The sequence below is a fragment of the Strigops habroptila genome, chromosome 1 (assembly GCF_004027225.2).
Source record: "Strigops habroptila isolate Jane chromosome 1, bStrHab1.2.pri, whole genome shotgun sequence".
Taxonomy (NCBI): Eukaryota; Metazoa; Chordata; class Aves; order Psittaciformes; family Psittacidae; genus Strigops; species Strigops habroptila.
Window position 1 is genome coordinate 61,966,837 of NC_044277.2, and position 10,312 is coordinate 61,977,148.

A 10,312-nucleotide genomic window follows, 5' to 3' on the forward strand; every position below is an offset into this window, starting at 1 on the left:
CTATATAGCGTGACCATTTTTTTTCACATGCTTTAAGAAAGCTAAAATGACTTTGAATGAACAACTGTGCCTTTTAAAAGGTGCACCAGTAGTAAGAACAATAGAATTTGTGTTTCACATTCAGTTTTCTTTCAGCAGCAGAGTGTCTGTGTGTGTGCATGGGCACACAGACGTGCTGCAAACAAAGCATGAACACTAGGAACACAGCTGGGCTGTAAGTAAGCAGCTACATTACTGCTTACGATCATAGGTCTGACGCAATTTTGGTATCATTTGTGTTCTTTTGCAATCAAAGGCATCAACAGCATGTGCTGAAACTGGAGAATGCTCTTACTTTGGCTGGGCTGATGACCATAAGAAAAGCAGGTGTTCATTCTGATCCAGCATTTGCTGGTACCTTCACAACTGATTCCTGCTTTTTCTGTTGTTACCTAGTTGTCCGTACCGACAGCCTGAAAGGGAGAAGAGGTCGGCTGCCTTCCAAACCAAAGAGCCCCTTACAGCAAGAACCCTCTCAGCCCTCCCCGCCTTCTCCTCCCATCAGCATGATGAACGCCCTTGTACGAGCTTTAACCGATTCCACGCCCAGGGAGCTTGACTATTCAAGAGTATGTCTCACTTTTCTTTGCCTCTTTATTTTCTACATAGAAATGATTCACAAACTGCATTTCTACTTACCAGCTGGTTTGATAAAATGAAACTAAATGTGAAATTTGGATGAGGGTAGAAATTTGTCCAGCCAGCCATGTCCTTTTTATAGTAGGTGGATGATGAGGAACAAGAAGGTGCAGTAGAAATTGCTGTTAGGAACTATTCATCACAAGGATCTTAGACACAAAATCACCTGCAGTATATTCCATGGGTGAATGAAAGCAAAAATGCACGGATAAACAGAGCGTTCTTCTTGCAAAAGGCTGTGCCAAAACACTAGCAATCATAATACAATCGATTAATTTACCAAACTAGGAACAGTACTCACATGTCCAGTATCTTAATTTCCAGGTTCTGAAGGCTAAAATCTAATAGCACTTCCCTGATATTCAGATATAAAGGTTGCGCAAAGTAGCAGTGGATGGATAGGGCCATTTCTATTGAAATCAATAGGAATTTTGCCATTGTTCAAATGGGGCCAGGGTCTGGCTTTGGATAGCCCAGCATGAGTATTTCTCCAGTAAAATTCACATTTGTAAAACAAGCCTTTTAAAAGAAAAATTCTAAAAAACTGTCTCAGCAAAGCTTTACCATAGATTATACATTTTTGTAACCTTGTTCTTTTATGTATCATATTCACCATTTAAATATTCATGGAATATCTTGAAAGCTTAAAAAACCTGTTCTATAGTTATTAAAATACAGCATTGCTATGGCTCGTTAAATACATTTTTAGGCAGGTTGATATAGGAATAGAAAGAAAATGCAGGAAAACCAGGGTAAAATTCCTTCCCCTTAATGAAAAATGATTAAATCTAAGACTGTAAAAAATACAGCTGTACTCAGGCAACATCTACGTCAGCTGTTTATCACTTGTTGCTAAGTAATATTCAATACTAAAACATATTTTTTTATAATTATATAAAAACCATATTATTCTATTTTAGACTGTACTTATGTATATAATTTGGCAATTTTAAGCATGCTGTAACATCTTTTATCTTGATAATCTGTAAATACACAATCATATAATTTCCCTAATATTATTAAGAGTCTAGTTATTCAGTATCTGACAACCTTTTAGGGGGAGAATGCATTAGCCATATTTACGCATGTTTTAACTTAACCAGGATGTCTCAGGGGGTCATTCTGCAAATACCCAGGTGTGTGATGAGCTGTGCTCTTTGACAGATATCTGCTGGGTTTCACAGAATTACAAGCATATAATAGCCCAGGCCATGAAAGCAGTATCTGACATTATATATTTATTTATTTATATAAAGATCTTTTGCATTTACAAAAAACTGAACAAAAACTGTGAATTTTTATATATATGTGTATTTTTATGTGACTTTTTTCTTTGTCCTGCAGTTAGTATTTCTCTTTTAATGAAAACAGCCCATAGACCTAATTGTTGAACAATTCTGTTGGACATTACAGGAAGCATATGATTGACAGTAAATTAATTTAGTCTTGGTAGCTAAAAGGTTAAGCATGATTGTTTGTTAGGATGTATTAATATCTAGGTTTTTCTTTACAATAAAATATATAATTGTTGTGCTCAGTAGTACCAAAAAGACAAAAATGTGCTTAAAGAAATTAATAGATTCTTAGGTTTTTCATAAACCTTATACTTAAAGAGAAAAGTTAAGGGAGATCAGAAACAAATGCTGCTTAAAAACTGAAATTAACTGAATGAAATATGCTGTAAGCACACTGCAATGCTAAAAAATCCCTTCGAAGCATAATCCTGTACCTGTAAAGACAAACTTACGGCATGTTCAGCTACGCTGTACCCCTGCCCAGCACCACAAATGGGTAGATCTGGAAATCTGGCTTTGAAATCAGTCCTAACACTTCTGCAGACATGACCTTAATGTTTAGCATGGTCTTCATGTTTACAAGCCGTAAGGTCTTTACCATCTTAAAAACACTGATAAGAGTTTTGGAGAGGAACTTCTTCCCCCCCAAAAAAACCTACACACTCCAAAAAAACCCCTTAAAAACCAAAACAAAAAATAAATTTACGTAAGCTATGAATTTTAAACCAAACCAGATTGGAACCGGTTCTCTCCAGAACATGGCTACTTTTCATTTCAGCACTGGTTTTAATTTACCAATCCACAGCAAAGGTATATTTAGGTCCTTGGTTTCAAAAAAGCAATTGCCAGGAAGAGAATTTGGTTTATGAATTCCTTAAAGGCCAAGGGCCGCAGTCCGGTCTCACACCCGTTTTACTGGTGCAATTCTCCGAGTTTACACTTCTAAGTAAATGAGATGAGAAACAGACCCTCTATCTTGTTGTCCTTATTCTTGCAGATTAGCCACCAATTTAAATAGAAGTGTTGCTTTTTTGGAGGGGGAGTGCAGCATTTAGGTAATAATCCCCCCACCTTCCCCAGCCACAAAATTAAGCAAAGAGTGGGGCTTTCAGAAAAACAAGCATAGCTTCTCCTCTGTGCACAGAAGTTATTGTTGGGGTTTTGTAGCTGAAGCAGTTGATGAAGGTCAGATGAAAGCAGGCAAAGGGTAGAGCTAGGTTGTGCTATAAGGCTCTCCAACATCAGGCTTTCTGAATCTCTTTAGATATACCATACAATTTAATGTTGCTTGCTACACATGCAACCCTTTCCATGAGCAACAGTCAGGTTTCATTTAATTCCCAAAGGAACTCTGAGCAAGGAAGTAAGGCAGAGCTTTGTCTTCTGGCTTTCTCATAGCGTGCCTCCAGTTTGCATAGGGCAGGTTAAGAAATGCAGATTTGATCCCTTCCCTACTGTGGCCTCCTGACCAAGGGCAGGCTTACCATCTGTCTTGGTCAGAAGTTAGGTCAAATATCACCTCTTCTCAATGAATTAATAAGGGAAAAACCCCGAGTTTTTGGTGCATAAAACAGAACCACACATATTGTTTATGGTTACTTATATACTCCTAAGTCTGTAACAAGTAAATAGTATTTTATTTTAGCTATTCTTTGTAAGTGCAGACTCTTTGTAGTGAGCAGCGATGTATTAAAGCAGCTAAAAATTATACAATTCCATATTATTTTTTACCTTTCTTCTAAAATTGCTCTCATGGGATAAACTATAACAACATACAGGTTATAATTCTTTTAGATGTATTTAATTTAATTAAGTGCCCCATGTGGAATATACCATACTGTAGCATTCACAGTTATGTGACATAATGCAGCATTTGGTTTCATTAGAAAACATTAAAACTTTGCCTTACTTTTGCCAAAGGTGTGTTTTACAAATATTTGGGACAAATTAATAACTGGCATAATTATGCTGACTTGTGATGAGTTATATTTAGAATGAACTTAGGGTAGTATCTCTTTCCTTTACTTTTCCTTCCTCTTCACCACTCAAAGGATCAAGCATGTTTCTTGCCTGAACAATACCTATGGCAAGGCAGGACTTTCCATCAGCCTATTTGGTTTCCCTGTGTTGAAAGGAGGACTTAGTCAGCTCCTGCATGGCAAAGCACATCTCCCAGAGCCAGGATGCACACTGGCTTGGCTTGCTCCGCAGCTTCATTTTAAGAAGGTCCGGAACATGCAAGGTGTCTGAAAAAGCATATATTCTTTTTCTATCCACTAATCACCCCAGCATATGTAGCTGAGGTCCAGTGCCAGGAGTAGTTATTTCATGCTGCTTGAGCATGCTCAACTGCTCCATTCAGATGGGGGAGTGAAAACGTAAATGATGCGGCATAAAGATTATTCTACCACTGCTCCACTTTGTATTTTGGCCTCTACCTGCTTCATTCTGACATGATTCTTCGGAGTAGCTGGGGCAGAATTTGTCTCTACATGAACTTTGTAAGAGGAATTACACATTTCACTAGCTGACTAGAGATGTGAGCTGGAGTTTACCATGAGAAACTCATGCAGTTAGCATTGAGTAAGCAAAACAGAGTCATTCAGAGCTAGCACCGGTACTCCAGATACAGCCAGAGGTCTCTAGGATTGCTCTGGTTCTCCAAAAAATAAGCAACTCTGACACTGTGTACTTCATCCCTTACCTACCAACAGCAACCAGCTCCAACTAGGACGGGCAGAGAATAGGACACCCGCCTGATAAGTTCTGCTTGCTGCCCCCCTCTCTCTTTCCTGCGCAGAGGTGACTTTTGAGTTGCAGATAGCAATTTGGGTGATATCTGCAGCCCCAGTGGCATGCCTGTAATAAGATCCCTCCAGGCTGCCAGCCCACTGATACTGATTGAGAAAGAGAGGTGGGTCTTCCTGCTTCCACTCTGACTTGGGGAGTTGCTAGGGAGACCTTTAGGCTGATGGACTCAAGCCCTAGCTGCATGCAGCAAGTTGTTTCCAAAGGGCGTGCACAGTTCTTTCAGCCATGGAGGCCATCTCAGCCTTTCCTTGTCTGAGTCCCAGAGAGAGAGTGGGTATGAAGTCTTTCCCAGAAGTAACCCACCAGATGTATGATGGCAAGGAAGCTGTTACAATAAATGCCAAATTATCCAGTTCCTGCTCAGAAAACCAGCAGCACAGAACTGGAGTAAGCCATGAAACCTCGTGTTCTATTTTCTGCCAAGAGAGAGAGCAGCAGCAGGGGAGTGACAGGGATCCACTGGTGAGGAAGTAGGAGATAGCAGGGAGGGAGTTGTCAGAGGGTCACAGGGAAGCTGAGCAAACTGGGTCTGTCAAATGGTTGTCTAGAAGAGTTATGGCCACATAAGCAGGATAATAGGTTGTCCTGAACCTTAAATGCTTCTATTTGAAGGATAAGAGGTGATATGGGGCAGCTGTTTTACTTTGAACCAATTCTGTATTCAAATGAAGCAATGCTGCATGTGTCAGATAAACCATGATTTATCTTACGTGTCTGTATTGCTGTCAGATAAAATGCAATTGGAGAGGTTTTGGAAGAAATCTGCGTTTTGGACATACTAAGAGAAATTCATCAATGGGAAAAGTGTTTAATTGTAGCACGTTAAATAATATTCCTCTTCTAGTGTGATGGAAATTATCCTACCCACCAGGTTTCAGTTTCTGTTTACTAATAGCATACAAGTACTTGTGAAATGTGATGATAATTATTGTATTTTATTTATAAATGTTAAACATTTTCTTATTAAACAATGTGGAAATATTTTTGCTATGTACATCTGAATAGCAAAACGCCTGTAGGTAGCCAAATAGGTAGATAGATATAGACCTACTTATTATGCCTTTAATAATAATACCAGCCTTGCCACAGAAAGAGATGTTGTTGGGCAAGTAATGAAGTATGTTTCACAGAATGCCCTTAAATGCACATAACGTTGCTTTCTGTGGCTTTCATTTTAGTACTGTTCCACTGATCAGGCTGCTGCAGGCACAGATGCAGAACATGTACAACAGTTCTATAACCTTCTGACTGCCTCCATTGACATAACTAGAGGCTGGGCAGAAAAAATCCCAGGATTTACTGACCTCCCAAAAGAAGATCAGACATTACTCATAGAATCAGCTTTTTTGGAGCTGTTTGTACTAAGACTCTCCATCAGGTAACTATTTATTTCATTTCCTCTTAAGCTGATGTGAAAAATAATCCATCTAAATATTTTTAAAGAATAAATATGGTGCTATCTTTGAATATTGTTAATGGTACCAAAAAAATCCCACAGAACATCAGCAATGTCTGCATCCAAAGGATATGGTAATTTGTTTTACACTGCAGAAAAAACCAAGAAAGTGATTTAAAAAGAGAACATAGGTCTTGCTAATGTACTTCTTTTTATTTGATATACCCCATCCTCTTCTTCCATAGTAATCAAAATTGATCCTCAGGTACTATTTGCTTCATACTCATGAGCATAAACTACAGAAAAGCACCTTCAGTATGAAAGCTTTTTCCTTTTCCCCTTCTTTTGTGCATGCACATCTTTGTCATCCATTTTTGAAAGGGATGAAGAAGATTTAAAATCTTGTTCAGATTGTTTTTCTTCTTAATACCAAGTCATTTAATAGAGTGAGATACTGTTTGTCAGTGTAGCACTAGTTAAGACACTTTACCTAAAACAGTTTCAGGAACTGGGAAAATTCCAGGCTGGTGATTTGAATTATGCCCTGTTTCCTTAGGTTGAAAATGACCTTTGCATGCATTTTTTAACAGGAGTATTGGGAATGCAGAGGGGAAAGAGAGGAGAGCTTGGCTGTATTATCTCTCTTACACACATATTTTCATATAAAAGAGTTTATGATGTGATATGCAATGTGGTGCATTATTGCATGTATTTTCCATTGTTTTTTCCTTATCAATTTTTACCATCTGAAAAATGCAGATGAGATGAAGTAAATGCTGAGAGCTGCAAAATCTCTTCTTTTTCCAGTTTTCATTAGTTTTGCATTTCAAAATGCACTTGCTTAGTATTCCTTTGGTTCAAACATACAGTATTTAATGTAAAATGTCTTCTCTGTTTATGCCTTTGGGCAGGACCAAAATCTTAACTAATTAGACAGTCTACACCACATGCTGCAGCTAACCTCAGGCTTATAACCCTACCAAGTAAGCAATCACAGAAGCTTGTTTGTTGTACTTTGGCCCCAAGGGAGAAGCATATTGTAAACGTGAATGCCTACATATGTCTCAGGATAATATGCCTTGGATTTTAAATGACAGACACTTCAATACTGGTTATGCATTTTGCTGTAAAGTAGGAGATGAATTTATAATTTTTTCAATTATTTTTATTTGAGGTCTGATACTGCCGAGGATAAGTTTGTATTCTGCAATGGACTCGTGCTTCATAGACTTCAGTGCCTTCGTGGATTTGGGGAGTGGCTCGACTCTATTAAAGACTTTTCCTTAAACTTAAAGAGCCTTAACCTTGATATCCCAGCCTTAGCAAGTTTATCAGCTCTAACTATGATTACAGGTAAGCGCTCCTTTGTCGATAGAAAGCTTCAGACCATAGTGCTTTGCTTTAATGTAGATTCAAGCAATTTCAGTTAACTTAGCTATATTCAGCGTAAAGTGAGTATGATTTTTAAGCATTGGAATGACAATACTGAAAATTGTGGACTACCATTAGGCTATCAGATGCCTGTATTAAAATGTAACCTAACTCTATTTCTTCATGGTTTTGTTGTTTTCTTGGAATAGCTTCTAAAAAGCAAAGTGCTTCCAAGAAAATTGTGTGTAGTTCCTACAAAAATGTTCAAAATACTTGCTGAATTTCCAGAAAAGCCTAATAAAATGACTACAGCTAGGTCTTCTGTGTGGGAATACTAATATTAAGATAGCTTGAGAGCTAGTATAGCTCATGTCTCAGCAAGATAGCCAGACCAGAAAGTTGGCAGCTTCATAAGGGCAGACAGGCTGCTTTCAGTAGCCAAGCTACTGTAGGCATTCCGTGTACTGCTTTTTTGAGAGAGAAAATTGGAAGATAGTAAGGAAAAAGTCCTCTTTCACAGTTGTACAAAAGCTTTTGGGTGTGCATGTGACCATATCACCCCTTCTGCCTGCTGGGATGAACAGCAGCAGGAAACTAATGTCAAAATCTGCCAAATCTGTCCAGTAAGTACAAAATGGGGGAACGTAACCTTACAAAGTCTAATTTTCTCACTCCTGAAACAACGAAGCCCCTTAAAGTACACGCTGCATACCTTGGGCTTCTTGCAGTTGAAGAAGCATGGCTGATGGAAGCAGGGAAGGTCAGGAGTAAGGGTATCAGACAACCATACAGTGGAAGTCAGAGAAGCTGTTATCTCTGCAGAGAGCCTCACACTCCTTTCAGAAGAGCTGGTAGTATAAAGGTGCAACTGTGACATCAGTGTGAGACAGGGCTCCAGTGTGCCTTGCGCTGGATCTTCCCATGGATGCTATAAGCTCCAATGGGGTGGGTATTGATTTCCTTTTGCACTCAGGCATCCACCAGTTTACTGGCAGTGGCCTCAACTATATCAGCTGCAGTCTTCATTTTGCCTAGGATGAGGTGATGGGATAAAATGCTCAATAGCAAATACAAAAACTAAAACTGGCCAATTCCTGCTGATATCTGTGGGGCCAAGGTTTTGGGTTCAGAGTTTGGTGACACACTTCCTTTCTGCATTTTGGTGAAGGGTTAGGGTAAACGTATAACTCTATTTTTGAAGAAAAGTGTTTTCTTAAATAATTTCTGTTCATTTCTCCTGCAGTTGAAAATGGTACTTTAAGGTCCAGATTCCTGTTTCTTTGATAAAATGCTTAAGTCCAGAATAACTCATTGCAGTTGCTTTGTTCAATATGAATAATTTTCAAAATGAGTGATACGTTAAAGTGAGAAAGATCATTGCCAACTTATTTTTTACTCCTATATATAAACATCCACTGACGTGTTCATGCATACTTAAATATATGTATTATAAATACAGATATATATGTGTACGTATATGCAAACCTATATACATATATAATATGTATGTGTATGCATTTAGGTATCTATAAATCAAGAACAGGTGCTGTGTCTCTCCATGTATATTTACAAACAGGCATATATGCTCACACATATGTAGCACATATCCCTGAGTTAGATTGTTTATTATATATTAGATATGTCTTTTTTAGATAGACACAGATAGCTTGTTCTTGATTATCTTCCTGGAGTCTGAGAGGATGCGGGTCAATGAACAAGATCCACAGCAAGCTGCCTGAGTGAATGTAGAACAAGCTATTGTGTAGGAAGAAAACTTATTCTCTCTACAACTCCCTGCCCTGTTTTAACATGATAATTCTTTGTTCAGTTAGACACTGGTTGCTTGCCCTTACATGAAGAGTCAAAGTCATCTAGTGGATGGCTCAGGTTACCCTAAGATATTTAATAGAAATAGCTTTTAACTAGTAACACCCCACATTTGTTCCTTTCTTTGATAATAACCCTTTCAGGAGTTGGCTATATTGTGCTGGTCTTCCCAAGTTTCTAATCAAGTTTCTTCCCAAGTTTCTTAATGGAAGTAACTCTTGCCTTTAAAAGGAGCCCATTTCTGTCCATAAAAGCTTGAAGGTTTTCTGAATTTGTCAAGCTTTTCTTGATTTTTTCACCTGTATGAGGTGGTGCCTGAAATTAATGTAATTTTCTGCCTATTCTTTTATTTCATGAGGCCAGTATATCTCTGCTGATTTGCGCTCTTAAGGACAGAGTGTACTTTCAGGCCATCTAAATTAGACTGAAGGTCCTGTGTCTAGTGATTTATATTCACAGGTTTCAGATGTCCAAGAGCAGCTAGCTAGCTTAGGGGCTCAGCCAGAAATTTGCTCACCTGAAAATGGATGCTATTTTATAACGAAGAACAGTATAAAAAAAAACCCCAACAACCTGAAAGACGAAATCAGGTAATTATGGCACAAAATGCTGGTGGGCAGAGTTCTTTGGATACCTTCTCAGTGATAGTATATTGAAGTATATTCAGGAAAGCCTTGAGATTTGCTTCTGTTGTGGCATCCCATGAGAAATGGCTTCTTGTCTTCTCCCTACAAGCCATCTGCTGGTTTTCAGCAAGTCCCACTAAAAGAGAAAAAAATAATAATGGTGAATTTTGGAAACCTAAATCTGTTGAACATTTTAAGCATTGTTTTGAGGCTTGGCTTAGATTTAGGTGGGTGGGTTAGGTGCCGTTCTTTATCTCTGGTGAAGGTACTCTTCCCTCCTGGAATGGACTGTTGAAGGCAATGGGTGG

General features: G+C 38.5%; 1 protein-coding gene across 1 annotated transcript in view; it reads left to right on the forward strand.

Moving 5' to 3' along the window:
* NR4A3 (nuclear receptor subfamily 4 group A member 3) overlaps positions 1-10,312 on the forward strand; it is a 28,500-nt gene that overhangs the window by 9,226 nt on the left and 8,962 nt on the right. The window contains exons 5-7 of the mRNA XM_030491958.1: positions 436-608; positions 5,963-6,162; positions 7,355-7,533. Of these exons, the coding sequence (XP_030347818.1) occupies positions 436-608; positions 5,963-6,162; positions 7,355-7,533 (552 nt within the window). The remainder of the gene's footprint in view (positions 1-435; positions 609-5,962; positions 6,163-7,354; positions 7,534-10,312) is intronic.